We start from the raw sequence: 18,150 nt of genomic DNA on the forward strand, positions 1-18,150 counted from the left end.
TACGTGACTTCACAACATCACAACACAAGGTGTTAATGTACAAAACTACCCACTAACCGTTTCTCCCCGCTGTCCAGGATGACCAGGTAGCCCGTCTTTCCCTGGTGGGCCCTGGAGTTGAACAGGTGGATAGTTCATAAGAATCAAGATATCAGGTGTGTATTAATATTTGAAAAGCTTGCATGAAAAGCATCAACATGGTTGTGGATGGTGCCAGCTCACTGACAGCTTGACAGCAGCTACTTACATTAGGTCCTTTGGGTCCAGGGAAACCGACAGGTCCCTGTGGTCCTTGAGGTCCCTGAAATGAAAAGAAAATAAATCAAGCAGTCAGAATAGCGAATGACAACCACAACATGTAAATGGAATATAATTAGATTCACACTGAGAAACCTAGCTGTTTCACTGTTGCTGTTAAGAAATAAATAGCACTGCCTCGTTCATTATGAATTTGCTGGCTTTTTGTGACACAAATTAAGTTACACAAATAAGTATAAGGTTGCTCATTTAAAATTAACTAGCCGAAGGATTTAAAATCTAAGCGCTTCACTGAAATTACAAAAAGTTACAATTTACTCTGAGTTCAAGTTTAAGTTCAATCCACCTGATATACTTTTGGTGTCACAGAGTCTGTGTGCAAAACAAGAGTGGCTGATCAAACAAAATCTAATACTAACCCGCTCCCCTGGCAGGCCGGGAGGTCCATCATTGCCTGAGTTGCCCTGAGGAGATAGACAGGGTACAGAGCAATTTTGTGAACTTCATCAACACAAGTAGTGTGAAATATGAATCAAATTCATGCAAATCATTGATACTGAGGTTACACATCAAGTCAAGGTGTGCATGCATGCACATTTATTTACCAAAGGGGAACTATGTTTTATAATGTTGATACACTATAATTTTATATTTAGGTAGCTCTATATTTATGTAAGACTTTCAACAGACACACATACAGTACTATGTATAATAACTTATGTATAATACGTGAGCACAGTAACATGTATTTCACATAGCAGCTGTACCAAACTACTGATTTTAATCATGCTCCATACAAAAACATAAACATAAAGAGATATTTTATATCAGGCAAACTGCCTTTAAAAACCTGAAATGGGCACTTACCTTAGCACCCGGCTTTCCTGTTGGTCCTCTAGCACCACGGCCACCGCGTGGACCCTAAATTCATTAAATATATTTACAGAAATAATAAGTTCAGTTTTAGAAAGCGTAAAACAATAAGAAGCAAATCCTAAGAATAATTTTATTTAAGGGCAATTGCCATCCCTGCCCCTCTCTAAAATTCTCTACCTACTGCATATCTTTTTCAGAAAACAAAAAACACATAAACCCCATAGACAGCCCTTTAAAGGATGAGATTTTCATTTAAACACAATACATCATTTATGTGGAGAGCTCAGGCTGAGCTGGCAGACAGATGAATTGCCTACCGTTGGGCCACGTTGCCCTCTAGGGCCAGATTTGCCAGCAATTCCCTGAAAACAGAAAAACAAAAGTTTTGATTTAGGACAAAAACCATGCATCACCTAATTTAATACTTCTTAATATCCTGTTTGGGAAGTTTTAGCTGAGCCATCATCAGACAGAAGCAACTGTTCCAGGAGTTTGAGTCAGGGAAACAGCACTTTAGGACAAAAATAAATAAACAAATTGATGCTGTAAGTGGTTACCCATAGACACTCGACAGTTTGAACTAGCTGTCGGTTCTAGCATGCTGGGGCCGAGCATGTCTGCTTCTCAATGTCTGTATGAGCGCAGTTTCTCTTGTCAATAATAACCAGCTTCATTCTGAAACCCTCACTCTCATCCCTTTGGCTCAAACACTCACTAGTTTCATTCACACAGCTGAATATAGTTGTCAGTCCTCCATGAAGACCTACAGTACATCTTTACAGCAGTCTTCTGGGTACGGCCTTTGTAGCGCGACAGAGTTAGTGTTGAAAGCCTGCACTGAGCCTTGACCTCAAAGACATTCCAACAGCTTTGTTATAAAATAGGATGACAGTCCTCACTGATCCTGTGGCTAAAAGAAAGTAAATTGCTATAAGAGTCAAAATCAGACCCTTTGGTAGGCTAGGTTCAGTTATTGTGCAAATGTACTGTTTATAAGGTTGGGGAAACCTGCAGTCACCTGAGACTGAAGAAGTCAGTTGGATGGCCAGATGTCCAGATGAACAGAATAAACATTTTGGGATTCACTCACCTGGATGATTGAGCATGCATCAAGTCAATATCAGAAGGCTCTTACAGCAGCAGATTGATTGTTTTGGAAGCCGATGGTCATGTACATATTTTTGTACAAATTTCAGAGTTAATTTGAATGTATTGGAATCAAGTTGGGATTTTTTTAACACACACAGTAGAGTAGGCAGATCTATTTATTTGTTTTCTACCATATCCAGGCTAGCAGTGTCAAAGTTTAATCGTATGTGTGTCCTTTTAAGATGTAAGATGCCCCTTGATCACTAGGAAAGCTGAGTGACTCTGTATGCATGTATTTAATTTTTTTTTTTCCTCACCCTTGTTCCTTTCTCGCCGTTTGCCCCAGGGAATCCAGGAAAGCCATTGGAGCCCTGCAGGGCAAGTAGAGAAAAAAAGTCAGAGAGAAGGACTGAGTGAGCAAAAGGAGAAATACATTCACATATTCGAGAGCATAAAATAACACTCTGCCCTGTAACAATGTCAGTGAGACTATAGAAGAAGTAGCAGCAGTCCTTTTGCACTTTACTGAACAGGGCTAATTAATAAGAAACTGTACAGTCCTTCCACATAAAAGACTAACTTGCCAGCCGATTCATATCAGTGGGTGTGCAGTTTATAGTTTGTCATCCCCTTAGAAAAATGAACCTTCTTTTTAAGGCATCAAAAGAACCCGGTCACTTTGACACTTTCTGACACACAGACAGACAGACAAAGGTGTTGTTAGGTTGTTAGCAAAGTGTCTAGTGAGGAGGAAGATAAAACTGGCAGTGTGAGTAAATAAAGACAAAGAAAACGGAAACGGTGGATTCTCTTTGTTACCCATCAGCAATTTAGTTAGTGGACTTTTGCAGGCTGTGCTGTCTGATAATGAGAATGGTGCCAGTCAAACAAATACTAGGAGTGTAATCACTGTTGGATGAATTAACAGGAGTACCAAGCAGCTTACCAATATAGCTTCCCTTCATGCAGAATTAGGCAGCATAATTATACGTTCAACCAATTTAAGTTAAACATTTCTCTGACCCAGCTGTGCTCCAAGGTCACGGGCATGTATGGGTGTGTTGAGTTTAAAACGCTCTCTGATGCACAGTATGATGCACTATGCGGTATCCATAGTGCTCATTATTGCACACATGCATATGTATACAAGGAATAATTCTGTGCAGTATGGGCAAGGGCGCCACAACAGGGCAGCGTGGGCAGAAACGCAAGAAGTAAACAGCTCAACATTGTGGAGACAGCAGGAAAGGGACATCTATGGTGCTTAATTTGTTTTTCACAGAGGTGCAGTTATGGTAAACTGAAAGGAGAGCTGGTACTGGACAAGCACGACTTGCACCATGGAGATAAGACTACTGAAGCTCTTGCAAATGGCATCCAGAATTAACAGTGTGGGAAAGCTGTTAACAGAGAGTGATGGGGTGCAGCAGCCAAAAACACAGCCATTGGAGGGATTCATGCACAGGCTGATTGAGGGGGATAAAGGCTGTTAATGGGCCAAGACTTTGACCCTGAACATACTCCTGAGGACGATTTGACATTTTATAACACTGTTGATACTTTGCAATGGAAACATGGGACGAGCAGGTTCTGTCTCATACAGCACATGATCTATTTTGGGAACAGAATTTACTTTTTGGGAACTATGGAAGTCCAAAAAGGACAGTTGGGTTCCAGACAAATATATATTAAAAAATTATTTAAAAATATTTAGTCTATGTATTTGAAAAGTCAGGATGTCTTTATTATCCTTTGAGGACTATATTTGTTGGTTTTGCTATGATTACTAGCACTGAATAACCTTTACTGTACTCTGTCTATTACACAATTGTAAAATGTCAAATCTTGAAAAGCTCCATTCTAGTTAGCATAGACAGTAAATGATTTAAAAAAGTAAATACAAATTACCGAAATATACAGTTTAGAAATTTCAAATGTATTTTGTAGCTTACTCAATTTCAGGAATATCCACAGCTCACATTTTGCTGACATTAACAGAGCAGTTCCTAAATGGATGCTCTAAGACAAGTTGTATCTGACCCATCGTATCAGTGCGAGGGTGTCAGTGCTGACAGCAGCAGAGAGGAACCAGCTGCAGCAGCACATTGTGATAGTGATGCCGTGGCACAATGGTCAGCTGTTGGAGTATTCCTGGATTTTAAGGAGGGCGGACAGCTGATGACTACAGCAGGTGACCGTGCCAGTTACGGCTTCTAAAAGAGGCCTGGAGAGTGTACAGTAGGTGTCTGCTTGGATTTGTGTTTATGAATGTGTGAGTCATCAGGTTTTTGAAAGGCACGTGGTAAGAGGTTTAGATATGGGTCAGTGCTGATCAGCCAACAAAATGTTGTGAAGTCATAGAGAAAATCAATATAGATTTCTGTACATTCATATATGTAAACACATGGAGCCTGTGCACAGATACACACATACAAACAGCTTGATACTGAAGCTGAATAGTGAGTAAACACAGTGACAGTCATGCTGTGTTGTCAACCATCTACACTGCCCTTGACCAAGACACTGAACACCAAAAGCTGGAAATTATCTTCAGTATTGGATAAAAAGGGAAAATCTATGTCACACACCTTTGGCCCTTGTCTTCCAGGGTAACCAGGCAATCCAGGAACTCCAAGTTTTCCCTAAAAAAAAGAAGAAAAAACAACATAAAGGGAATCAATTGACATTTACAAACACTGGCAGTCAGACCTGTAAACTTCATTGAAATTCACAGAAGCATTGTAAAATATAAAATTTTATTTCTGGCATGTGAAGGTTTTCAATCCCACATTTATGAAACTGACATGATCCATGCAGAGGCTTTTCTGCTAATTGTGAATTCACTTTGGTCCAATCTGGTCATCTCGGATGGCGTATGGTCATTAAGATTTACACAGAATCTGATGCAACTATCCCACATGCTTTTAAAAAAAATGTTTAACCTGATTTTTGTTTCTAAGAAAAATGAGAGCCACATATGAGGATATTTGTTTCAAATTTCAATATAACAGTAGCAGTATAATGTCCTCGTAAGTGGATATCAGGCCCTTGAGTATTTTGGTCTAAATAACAGAAAATGTGATGTCCACATATGTGGACGCCAGGTCCTAGGAGGTAAAGATAACTTTTTAATATTTACAGATAAGCTCTTGATCAAGTTTATTACTGTATTTTTCATTAGAATATGGCTAGTATGAAAGAGTGCCCACCTACTTTAGGATACACAACTGTGATGTAAATCTTGTTATAGTTATAGTGTTATTTACTTGTTATGTCAATAAGAGTGTGTTAGACTAAAGTATGACGTAAGAAAGATGACAGCTCCATGAAGAAAGTTCATGGATAGGACTGTTCTAGTGCTGAAGACAGGTGGCTGCAAAGTAATAAAGTCTGAAGACTGGATAATAAAGTATTTATGTAATATGTGTTATAATGAAAAGTTATAAAATTGCACTCGCACAACTTTATCTTACACAGTTATAGATGAACTTCAACTTCAGCACAACAAAAAACATTAAACAGGAATCTGAGATTTTATATTTTAGTTCCTGTAGGTATTGGCTCCTTACCTTCTCTCCAGCTGACCCCATAGGGCCAGACTCCCCAGTCGGTCCTGACTTTCCCTTAGGACCCTCAGGGCCATCCTCTCCTCTGAGCCCTAGTACGCCATTTTCACCCTAAAGACAGCCAAAACAAAAGTAAAAAATGTTTTTTAATTGTCCTGTCAGACTCTGTAACTGCAAACCTCAGCTGTCATTTTGGAGATGATGGTTTACCTTGTCACCTTTGAGCCCCATGTCACCTTTAAATCCTGGAAATCCATCTTCTCCCTAAAGACAAAAGACGCCAAGCACTCATGTTTAAAACTAAGAGTTTAAGATACAAAATTGATCAAATATAATATATCATATGACAGCTAAGCTATGTTAGCTATAAGTAGCTAAGATATGTATAGTGGAAAAAAAACCCACTTAGCTGTATTGTTATTTAAGTGACAAAATCACAGTGACAGTTTACCACAAAAGGCTTTGTGTATGAAAGTTACATGTTGAAGAGTGTCAGGACTCTATAAGAAAGATTTATAGTGACATCTAGTGGTCGTTTAAATGAAGCATTGACACAGGGAGTTTTGAAGTTATTTTGCTGACACCTGGTGGTTCAACTTGAGAAAGCAGTTTTCAATATTTTGTCGTTTTTATTCTTTGCTTCCGCTACTGATGTCAGTATTCAGAGATATCACGATGCATGAAACCACTAAACCAAATACTAATAAATCACAACTAAGTCAAATCGTAACTTTGCATGGGTAAGAAGAGCTATGCCACTGGATTTTATTAAGGCAGAAGCATGAAAGTAGATGATTTTCTAAGAACATGCTATGAATTTTAAAGTGATGGGAAAATGGGATTTAATAATCTGACAAAAGACCCTAAAACTTACACAGAGCGAGCAATGGGATAAGTTCAACCAATGCAATCTCAGGAAAGAATGGAAACAGATCCATCTGCACTGAGACCGCTCTACAAAGCAGCCTCATTCTAGTTTAATGTTCCACACTCCATTACAGCTCAGTGGCACGAGGGTTTAACTGCCAGTGTGATGGGCCTTTAAGAGTTTTTCCACTTGCTGGATTCGAAGAAAGCCTCATTTGGGAAGAAATTACTACTCTGATGGGTCCATTTTCAAAAGAATGACATCTGTCAACAAGGGTGGGTAAAAAAAGAGGCTGGAGCAGTGTTTACCTTTTCTCCTTTGTCACCTTTAAGGCCTCTAATTCCCTCAGCGCCCTGAAAAAAGTGAAAAAAAAAAAAGAAGTTTAGGGAAAACTTTAGGGAAACTTTTCATGGCAGAGTGGTATTGTATGTCTGCAATGGCACATACTTTCACACCGCGAGGCCCAGGGTAGCCGATAGATCCCATAGGACCTGGATGACCCTAACGATTTAAAGAAATAAAACAGGAAAAAATGAGAAAATTCTGTAACTCTGTAGATATTTAGGTTAATAAATAAAAGCTAACAATGCTAATTTGACAGGATAGGAAAGAAAAGACATTTCACAAGTTAAACTGCAAATTGCATATAATAGCACAATTTCAATATTAACACTGATAATACCGTATTATTAACATATTACACTATTATTAATACTTATAAAGAATAGTAATACTGTATCTTTTATTCAGTCTTTTATTCAGTTTTTATCATGCTATCTAAAATGAGAGTATTTAGTGTTTAAAAATCCATGAAATAATACTGTAAAACCTCTTTACTCACTCAATAAAAACTCTGAGTATGTTAATGCCAGCTTACTGTGGTTTGTAACACAGAACAAAGTGACTAATCACAAGCCACTATGTGTGGGTCTGGTATTTTCAGAGGCAATTTACGGATAGCATCTGAATTGCCTGCCTACATTTAACCTTGAGGCGCACTATGCAGACTAAACTGCATCTGACAAGACTGCCAGACCTCCCTTCCTTTGTTGTGCTACTTTTGATACATTTTAGGAACAGCTGTAATGAGACACTTCTCTGTAACACTAAATTAGCACCAACTTGCATCATACTTACAGCTGCTCCTTTCTCGCCTGGAGGACCCTCTTTTCCTGGGTGACCCTACGGAAGGATGTTTAGAGATTTTCAACAGTTGGTCTTTAGGATTTTGTCAAGATGACAGAAAAAATGAAAAAGTAATCAGATGTGTTACTCACAGGAGGGCCATCGGCACCAGCTAGGCCATGCAGACCTTGCTTCCCTTGAGGTCCCTACAAAGAGAAAGGAAACAGATAGAAAGAGAAGCAGATAGAGGGGGAGATACAGACACACAGATAGCTACTTTTAGAGAGGCGAGTAAGGCCTATAGCTCAGCAGTATGTCTGCAAAATCACTTAAGAGGTCCTGACTGAAACATTTGCAGTTGTGGGGGAGGACTAAGAGGGAACTGGCTTTACTTACTTTTTCACCAGGAGGCCCGATTGGACCTTGAGGACCAATGAGACCCTGAAAGGTAATGCAGATCATATTTAAGAAGGCTTAAATGATGTGGGAAAAGAAGTGATTCATTTTGAATAAAAACAAACACCTGATATGTCCATTTGGGGAAACATATACCCTATTTTATGGTGTGCTATGCGTCACTTGCTTGGTTGTAACAGATTTTCTTTTTTCCCCTTTCATTATTCCAATCATTTTACCTTTTCCAACAAGTTCAGATCTATTTATTCAGCTCTATAAATGGTTTATTATTTTCTGCAGTGATTTTAAAGCCACACTTCTTGGAGACTTCTTGACAATTCAACCAGCAAAGAATAAAATGTTAATAGCAGTTTTTCTTAGAAGCAAGCTGTGTTATTTTTCAAGGGGCCAATGCTTTCACTGGAAGGCATCAGTTTGACTTTAGCCAGGTATTAACTAAAAAGAAAGAGTTATTTATTCAACCTGTATACCATCAGGACAGGTTCCTACTAATACTTTCCAAGAGAATGACGTCATCCTGTTCAGGCTGCAAGTGTCAGCAGGACTGCAAATCTTACCTGGCAATGGCCATTTAGCCCTGGATAAAATACCGAGAGCACTGTTTTGTATTAAATATGACTCAATAATGGAATATTTTTCACCAACTGGACATTGTAATTAGGTTAAGTTCTGTCAAATGAGTACAACATGTCCAATCTTAACTGGACACAAGAGATGCTCTTTTTTGTGGAAATAACAAAACAGTGTTATTGGAAATCTTTCACTCTTCCTCAGTGTGAGTTTTCTGTCAGAATTACAGCAGCTAAAGAAATGAACGTCATAGAGGGAGAAGCGAGAGGAAGGAAAAGAAAAAAACACATCTATGGACTTTTGATTGAAAAAGCAGAGGTGCAACTGATCATTTGAGGTCATCGGGTTCCCTGCTGCACAGTGGATATGGCAGAGAGAGGATAGAGCATTAAAAGGAAGGGAGCAAAAGGAGGATGAGAGAGAGAAAAGGAGACAGTTGGAGAAGCAGTCAGAGAGACTGACTGATCAGTAAAGTTTTAAATAAAGAGACAGATACAGAAAACAAGAAAGCAAAGAAAAAAACTTACATTTGGACCAGGCATACCCTGTTGCCCAGGAGGCCCTGCCTCTCCTTGTGGACCCTGCATTTAAGAAAGAAAACAAAAATGAAGTTGCAAATATCTCCAGTGATCGCAATGAATGCATTTTTTTCCCAACTGTATGCTTTGTTACGCACGACTATCAATGGAAGAATAACTAGTCCAGGGGAAATTGGATACTTCATACTGAAAACAGTCAAACAACAATCTGATTCACTCAAAGTACGAAATGGAGAAAGTGATGAGGTATAAAACTAATCGGAATGGTGATGAGTTGTTTGGCATTTCTGTTGGGATTCAGTATGTCACAACGCAAATACATAAAAAACAAAAGAAGAGACCCATGTGAAATCTACTCCAGCTGTTACAACAAACAAAATAAAGAGGCTCTATTCACAGTGTTCCAGGTTCCCTGACAGTGCATTTAAATAGATTCACCCACTGTTCTTATGTTCCTCCGGTAAAAGGTGCTCTAAAAACCCCCATATGGTGGAGAATTTTGTGTGTGCCATAATTGTTTAGAAACCCTCCTGGAAGTCCTATCGTAGTGGTAATTTTAGGTTTCTTGTTTTTTGGAATGTTGAGCTCAACACCAACTTTAAGACGTTAATGAGAAACACACTGAATGCCTATTGTTCTATACTCCTCTTCAGCTGGTTGTTTCTTTGCCTTGCTGACTCAGTGACCACAGACAGTATGTGGGCTTGTTTCACTGTCTTGACCATTGATCTGCAAACCTCACTCACACATCCCACTGAGACCCTACAGGAAGATAAATCCATGATGGGACCATTGACATACAGACTTTTCCATTTAAACCCTTGAGTGCGCAGAAAGTACGGCAGAAACTCTGAGGAGCATGATTTAACTATTATCTGATGACTAAAAGGGCCTGATTCCTGTTAGAGTAAACAGGGGTTAAAAGCCAATGACATGTTATACAGCAGAAAAAGAAAAAAAACCTCAAACTGCTTAGTTGGTTCTGTACATATTCATTGATCTTTAATATGAAGAAAACATTTCTTACCATATTTCCTTTAGGACCAGGTTGCCCATCAAGACCAGGAAGACCCTAAAGAGATCAGTTTTTGATGTTGTTTAAGAAGAAATAGGACACGATAAACAGTTTGGAGATTAAGTGATGAGGATTTACTATACTTACACGCTGTCCTGCGGGGCCAGAAGACCCTCTGGGGCCAAGCAAACCTCTAGGACCCTGTATTTTAAGACAAATATAAACTGAAGAAAACTGTATAAACTAATGCATAAACACAAAGTTCTTATACTGATTGTTTATTTGTTTGCTTTTGCATTTCCAGTGTATCTGTGCAGATTAAATGCCTAAATTATGGCATCAATGTTCTATGACTTCCCACACATGTGAAATGCTGACCTCATGTGGTCATCTATGAAAACTACTGCACAGAATACGCATGAGAGCAATTTCTCATGTCAAAAGCCTAAAATTATACACTTAGAATGAGCGCACTTAGTCTTTCATCTATTGACAGTGGATGATGAAATTCTGCACAACTGGCCCTTTAAAAAGATTGTGCTATTTTTGGGTATACCAGGGAGCAAACTATTTCTATTGCAACTCTATGCTCCATTTGAAGAGCACTGGGCAGAATATGTCAGTTTCTGGAAAGTAATGACTGAAAAACACATTCATGGTTCTATTTTCTGATCTGTTATGTAAAGCCTTTCTGCCATGGCAAGGTCGAGAATACAATGGTAATGGTCCTTCCCAGAGAGGAACGTCATTATAGCTGGAGTAAAGAGAGGATTGCAGAGCTATAGGTTTATATCAGTTAAACAAGAAAAGAAAAGAAGAAAGTTGATGAATGAGACCTGTGTTAGTATGAAAATTGAGCACATGGTTATATTTTCAGCAAATTCTGATGTTTGACATGGTGGTTTAATCTTGTTTTGACAGCTAATAAATGCACTTACCATCTCTCCGGCCACACCTCTCTGTCCAACCTGGCCATCTTCACCCTTTTGTCAGAAAAGAAAATAGTAGATTATTAACAGATGTTATGTAATTTTGAAGAAAAATGTCAACATGACTAGCTAGATTTTGAATAAAGTGCTAGAGTCTTACTCTTGGGCCATCTTCTCCTGGGGGTCCTGGAGGACCTGTCGAGCCCTGGTCTCCCTGGGGAAAACAATCACAGAAGAGAGATATCAAAAAACATTAGGATGTTAGGGTCAAGAAAGAATCTCTGTAACTAAGAAAAAAAAAAGAAACAATCCTTTAATTAAAAAGGCGTAACACGAGCCAAAAATTGAGAAAACACAGAAAATGCTGTTAAAAAAAAAAAAATCAGCAACAAAGCTGCCTTTAATCTACAGTAAGCACGGTTACCACAACTGGCATGGACCTATATGGTTTGCACTATTTATATACTGTTAAGGGATTGGCCTTGTAATTACTTAGTATAGGATAAGACATGAAACCCTGTCTAGAAATACCTCTCTGTGATCTTTGTCCTTTCTTTCTGGGCTCTCCATATAGCCCATGTTACACAAACACTAAAATCAGCAGTCTTCATCTACCACCAGGACCGGTTAAACTCAGCCCAAGTGGTTTTTGAGTTAACCCCATCTTTCATAACTGGGTCAAACGCCCTAATGAGTTCCACTGGTTCAGAAGTTATGTCTGTCAGCACTGGGGTGCACATGACTTGGATGGAGTGGCCGTTAAATGACAAATCAGCACCGATGCGTCGTTCAAGGGCAATAAGTGTTTGGGCCTAAAGATGACTTTGGGACTCTGGGATTTTTATTTTTGGAGTCAGATATAAGTCTTCTGTGATGTCTGTCCTCTGACTTTATGCATTTAACAAGAGACAGATTTGCTCCTTTGATACTTACTCTATGTCCCTTCTCTCCGGGAAGACCAGGGAGACCATCAAAACCTCGATCGCCCTGAAAAGGCACGGCAAGAATTGGTAAGGCGTATCAATCAGTATGACAGGTATCACTTTGAAGACACAGCGAAGCCCAAACAATGCTTCAAACATAGCCAGTTTACCTTGCCTCCCGCTTCTCCTGGCATTCCTCGTGCACCGTCAGCTCCATTTCGACCCTGGAGAACATGCAGATATCACGTAAAGTTCTACAGAAATCTTATTCGAAAAATATTCAGTTACTGCAGATATTTGCTGAAAATAAACAAAGTGATGATGCTTTAAATTTTTTAACTACTTCATGCTTAAATAAACACAACTTTTAGTTTAAACAGACAATTATTGGGTGCAGCTGAATTATTTGAAATGGAGCCATGCCTGAAACGAAACAGACTTTTCTCTCTGGAAACTGTATGTGCTGTTCATATTTTATTAAATATGAGGAATTTAAACATATTCTTCTATTATAATGCAACATTGTTCTGGAGAAGATTAACCATTAAAAACTTGACAGTATAGAGACCTAAGACCTTAGGGAAAGTACTCTTACCCTTTTTCCTGATTTTCCTGGTGGACCAGTTGGGCCTTGTAGACCTCTGGGTCCCTATGGAAAAGATATATAAATATTTCAATCAAGCAATAACAAAATTAAAGAAAAGATAATATAACAAAGCATTTTCACCCTACCTGTGGCCCAGTATCACCACTGTCACCTTTAAGTCCAGGAGCACCAGGTCCACCCTATTTAGAATGAAAAATAAAAAATACAGATACAAAAACACACACCAAGATTGTTTTAGTGAATGAACACATCTTCAGTGATGCCAGACATTTTGTCATTTCATTATTTCACTGGGAAATCAGTATAATCCCGGTTGGAATGGAAACTAATGTGGATGTAAACACACAAAATGTAACATCTGGATGACAGCACTGGTCGTTTCCAAGACACAACCAAGACAAAAAAAAAATCACAAGCAAGTCATTTGCAATCATTTAAAATGGATAAAGATCGATGAAATTAAATCAAAACTGGTGGTAGTGTGTGGGTATGAGTGAGTCGATACATTATTGGCGAGTGTGGAAGGAAGCAATAAAGGATTTAAGGAGAATGGTAGACAATAAGAAGTTCAAATTATTGACTGTATTTCTCAAGCTTAAAATGTGCAAATGTGTGTTAAACAGCACTTACCACAGGCCCAGATCTTCCTGCCATGCCCACTGGCCCTGGAGGACCTCTCATTGTCAGCTGTGGATCAGACAGAAGCAACCTATAAACAGCTTGTCACCAACTGCAGAGGCACTCTTGCATCCACATTTGTCTATTTATCTATCTAGAAGAGCTTGAAGTGCTTTGTTTCAAATATTTATATTGAATCGGCTTTGCATGCAAAAAAAAATACCTGTACTAAAGCGTGAATTTATCTTGGCACCATAACAGTTCTGCAACTATTAAAGAAAACACTAATAAGAACTCTTTCTTTTAGCCTCTGTCGGACATGGAACCTTACAGAGTACAAACTTTACTTTGTTCTTGTTCACGGTTTGCCACTCGGCTCATGGTTGACCACAGCATTGTACTGCCAAAAATGATGTCTGGAGTTTATTTGCAGTGTGACTACTGAATGAAATAAATTGCTAATTTAAAGAATGCTAGCTATACTAGTATGCTATACCAAGACTGAATCATGAAATTTGTTAACTTATGTGTATTTTCAGGAAAACAACTAAATACAGAAGCACTGAAGAGCACTTCACCTTTAACCTTCTCAAGGCAGACGTTGCCGATTTGCAACAGTTAACTCATTCACTGCCATTGACGTCTATAGCCGTCAATTGCAGTGAATGAGTCAATGGGTTTAACTCATTCACTGCCAATGGCTGGCAGTGAATGAGTTAAAAACGAACAACCTGATTACCCCACATACATATTTTATGAGGTTTTTTTTTACTCAGAAGTACCACTGCAGGACTTGGTTGTGCATTAGCAACAAAAAACTTAATTTGAGCCTGAGAGGGTTAAGAATCGGCCCTGAATAATTAAAATTTGTGAAAATAATTCATGCTCAGAACATTCTGGGCCTTTTTGTTTATTTCCTCCATCAGACCAAACCTTTGGCATAATAGACAAATATAGAAAGGTGACAAGTGCTTTCTAGACATTACTAAACTCCAGTGTTGGTAGCCCTCCAACTCCACAGAATGTGTTAATATATAGTATTTGTGCAATACTTAATGAACTCCATGTGTTCAACCTGTTTTTCAACAGTGTTATGGTTGTCTGGATCCCTGAGTGGGTGTGAACATCTGTGCTGGATTTATATACTACCAAACATGACACAGGTCCATATCTTGGAGTTCAGGATTTATGAATAATGATTCCTTCTGGTATTTTTTACTATAATTTCTGTTATTTAATGGTCATTTTCATGGTCTACATGACGTTACTGTATCAGTTCTATGTAACCTACTTCTGTCATCCTTGAAAACGTACCGTTTGCCACAACAGTCAGTGCCCTTCCAGTTGACCCATACATACACCTATAAGCTACTTCGTTCACAATATCAACCAATCAAGGTGTGATTGGAGTGCAGACTTTCACATTTAACAAAATTATTGGACTAACTATTTAGCTATTACAGCCATTTTTATACATAGTGCCCTATTTTCAGATGCTCAAAAATAACTAAACATAATAAAATTATTATAAATACAAGGATTGTTTTTAATTGTTGAATGAAAATCCTTCATTCAAGTCCAAACTCTAGAATCAGTGAAGCAAGTCAGTAAAGTCTAGACGGCACGGAGATCACTAAATACTTCACCCTTGAGATACTCTGCAACTCTGCTAGGTCTTCACTGCAGCTGCTCCTTGTTTATGGGTCTTTCTGCCTCCAATTCTCTTTTTAGTAACAATGAATGATGCTCTATTGTGCTGAGATCAGGTGACTGACTTAGTAAATGAAAAATATTTCATTTCTTTGCTTAGAGAAACTCTTGGACTGCTTTTGCAGGATACGTTGGGTCATATGTGGTGTGCAGAGGCTTTAGCCCTGTACATTTCAGTATTCATCTTACTACTTCTATCAGCAGTGACATCATCAAAAATCACTACTAGCCAAGAAGCAGTGGCAGCCGCGGCAAAGTTTGCTATAACTTTGTCTCCATCATGTTGGCTAGATGGTGCAGTATGTCACAGATCATAAGCTTTTCCTTTCCTTCTAAATATTTTTTTCAAGTTAATTTTAGTAACTCTGGGCTCATATTTACCAATGATACTCACCCTAGCCTGAGACAGAATGGCTTGAGCCTGAGCTTCCTGGGCTGTAATCACAGGTCCTTTGTGTGCTTCACCACCTGCGCGGAACTGTTAGCCACAAAAGGAAGAAAGCAACATGATTAAAAACAAACTGACTTATGTTGTTTTTACAGTGTGACACGTCCAATGGTCATCCCCGGTGAGTGTGTTCAAATCTGCACTGTGTTCTGGTAAAGCGTCTTACACACACCACAGTCAAATATCTGTCACCTAGCCTTTATGGCCTCAGTCACTGGTTCTACTCCATTGCACTGGCTGACATTTACAAGGTAGGTGATTTGTAACCCAAAGAAAATAAGGCTGCAATCCTTTGGCCTACTGTTGATGCAATGAGGTAAACTTACTAAATGTAGCAAGTTCACAGGCTAGTGCCTGAGATGAAAGGAGTGCAATATGACCAGCTCTGAAAGCAGGAAGACTTACTGGAAGCATCAGAATCGTCCCTGGAGGCCCAGGAACACCATCTGAACCAGGAATACCAGGACGCCCAGGAGAGCCCTGGAGAACCACACGAGAGAGGAGAAATCAACAATCAAGCTAAAGTAACAGAATACCAATTAACTGCAAAACTGTAATTCAAAAGATTTTAATATACAGGAGTCCAGTTAACTAACACCCCCCAAATTATTGAATTCAAATCAGCCAGTGCTTCAGTTAACTTGTAAGCAAGCATGTAACATTGTTATGAATAATTAATATGTGGTTAAGATAAGATATGCAGTACTTTACTTATCCCAAAGTTAATCCCATATCCTGAAGGGGCTGCAGCAAAGTCCAAATAATAATAATAAGAGAAAACTCCTAATAAATAACATCTGCAATAATTACAAGGCAGAAACTAAAGAAATCTCTGTTCACAGTAAACCCCTGTTTATCTCCAACAATCACTTCAAAGCCAAAGTCTTCTTTCTGTATTGTTGTTCTTTATTCTGAAAACAAAAATTGACTAATCCTACTAAGATTAATTCAACCACAACTAAAGTATTTATTTATTATTATCACTGACTTTACCAAGACTAAATATCCACAGTCGTGGCCTTGAGAGGAATAAGGCTCATTAAATTAGAGGGATTTAAAATTTCTTCATTGAATGAAAAATGGAGAGTGTTTTGCTAATTTTAAAGTTCACCCCAAGAGAGAAAGAATATTTGTGGCCAACGGGTAGAATCTGAGGAAATACATAATTTGAAAGGGATAGATTCTTTTAATGCCATTGGCCAAACTGACATTGTTAATTTAAGACTGAGTTTGGTCAGCCTTTAGCTCCATCTCTTTCATATCCACATACTGTCTGCTTCAGCTTAGGCACCAACATGCACACTTCAGCTTTGCATTGTAATACTCCTACCTTGCTATATTCAGATGCCACCGACAAGCATGGAAAGTTATGGTGTAAGCTTGCAAAATCACTACTATTGTCACTACAAATTTGATTAAGATTTGTCAGCATCTGTGCCAAATTTTTCTGTATTGTAAACACAATATGTAAAAAAAAAAAAATCGGCATAAAAGATAACAGTATGAACAGAAGTGTCAATTTTTTACATATTTTTGATGAAAGAAAAACAAAACAAAGAAATAATCTAAAATAAGATCAAGCCTAAATAGTATCTCCTGCTTCTCAGGAAACCAGCATCGACTTTGCAGTCTAGTCATGCACGACAATCTCAGACTACTTAAATTGATGCCATGTGTTCCCCGTGCTCTGATCTGCATTTTCTCAGTTCCTGTGAATATGCTTCATCCATTACCATTATTGTAAGCATAGTGGCCTCTAGTGTTAATGAAAGTCCTATATGGCTGGGAAAATGTTTCAGTGGAAATTAGGGAGGTGGATCATGAAAAAAATGAGCAGATCAAACGCTGAGTGCAGGCAGATCCTACGCAACGGAAAACCACCAGACTTAAGAAACAAGTCACTTTTAATGCCCCTGTCAATCTTAAGCAAGACCGTTTCTCATGGGGTTGTTAAGGGAGGGGGACAGGACTTCTGGACTAACAAAATATTTTTGATCACTGTTAGTCAATGGAACAAAAGGCCTTTTTGTACTGGCCATACTGACGGAGGCGTGTTGGTGTATTTTTATGTTGACAATTATATGGTTAATCTCTAGTGAGAGAGTAGATGTGCTAAAAGGCAGATGAAAGGGGGGCTGCAGAGCATTCATCACATTTGGAAAAATGCAAGCTGAGCTCCAGCTTTCTGGAGGGGACAGACACTTATTATGTTGCAGCCAATCAATCAAATAAATGAGCCACGTGGCTGAGAAAAGAAATGTTTGGGGATAATTTATGCTTCTACATATTTTACAGCCAATTCCTTGCATTTCTCACCAATCCTTAAGCATACCAGGCCTACTTCTCAGAACCTTTCTTTGTTGCTATATTGACAGTTTATGGGCATCTCATTTCCCTGCACCACTCCTCACTAATCCCTCCTACTGCCGCAGTAGCAAGCTGTGTCCAGTGGTATTATTCATTCCATGGCACTGAAACTATGCTCCACAGCTTTCCAGTAGAGAAGAACAGAGAAGGATAACAAACACAGGGACATTTTTTATTGTACTGAACCCAATTATCCCGCATGAAGAATTAATGGCTATCTAGAGC

General features: G+C 38.7%; 1 protein-coding gene across 2 annotated transcripts in view; it reads right to left on the reverse strand.

Moving 5' to 3' along the window:
- The window catches only part of col11a1b (collagen, type XI, alpha 1b), an 80,906-nt gene that overhangs the window by 34,153 nt on the left and 28,603 nt on the right, over positions 1 to 18,150 (reverse strand). For both annotated transcript variants that reach the window (XM_082512110.1, XM_082512109.1), the window contains 26 exons: positions 15,964 to 16,038; positions 15,505 to 15,588; positions 13,413 to 13,469; positions 12,908 to 12,961; positions 12,771 to 12,824; positions 12,346 to 12,399; positions 12,186 to 12,239; positions 11,413 to 11,466; positions 11,262 to 11,306; positions 10,471 to 10,524; positions 10,336 to 10,380; positions 9,297 to 9,350; positions 8,179 to 8,223; positions 7,935 to 7,988; positions 7,795 to 7,839; positions 7,105 to 7,158; positions 6,966 to 7,010; positions 6,000 to 6,053; positions 5,793 to 5,900; positions 4,812 to 4,865; positions 2,541 to 2,594; positions 1,452 to 1,496; positions 1,126 to 1,179; positions 678 to 722; positions 248 to 301; positions 58 to 111 (listed from right to left, as the gene is read on the reverse strand). In XM_082512110.1, the coding sequence (XP_082368236.1) occupies positions 58 to 111; positions 248 to 301; positions 678 to 722; positions 1,126 to 1,179; positions 1,452 to 1,496; positions 2,541 to 2,594; positions 4,812 to 4,865; positions 5,793 to 5,900; positions 6,000 to 6,053; positions 6,966 to 7,010; positions 7,105 to 7,158; positions 7,795 to 7,839; positions 7,935 to 7,988; positions 8,179 to 8,223; positions 9,297 to 9,350; positions 10,336 to 10,380; positions 10,471 to 10,524; positions 11,262 to 11,306; positions 11,413 to 11,466; positions 12,186 to 12,239; positions 12,346 to 12,399; positions 12,771 to 12,824; positions 12,908 to 12,961; positions 13,413 to 13,469; positions 15,505 to 15,588; positions 15,964 to 16,038 (1,449 nt within the window). The remainder of the gene's footprint in view (positions 1 to 57; positions 112 to 247; positions 302 to 677; positions 723 to 1,125; positions 1,180 to 1,451; positions 1,497 to 2,540; positions 2,595 to 4,811; positions 4,866 to 5,792; positions 5,901 to 5,999; positions 6,054 to 6,965; positions 7,011 to 7,104; positions 7,159 to 7,794; positions 7,840 to 7,934; positions 7,989 to 8,178; positions 8,224 to 9,296; positions 9,351 to 10,335; positions 10,381 to 10,470; positions 10,525 to 11,261; positions 11,307 to 11,412; positions 11,467 to 12,185; positions 12,240 to 12,345; positions 12,400 to 12,770; positions 12,825 to 12,907; positions 12,962 to 13,412; positions 13,470 to 15,504; positions 15,589 to 15,963; positions 16,039 to 18,150) is intronic.

Source organism: Aulonocara stuartgranti (assembly GCF_965226115.1).
Source record: "Aulonocara stuartgranti genome assembly, chromosome: 18".
Classification (NCBI taxonomy): Eukaryota; Metazoa; Chordata; class Actinopteri; order Cichliformes; family Cichlidae; genus Aulonocara; species Aulonocara stuartgranti.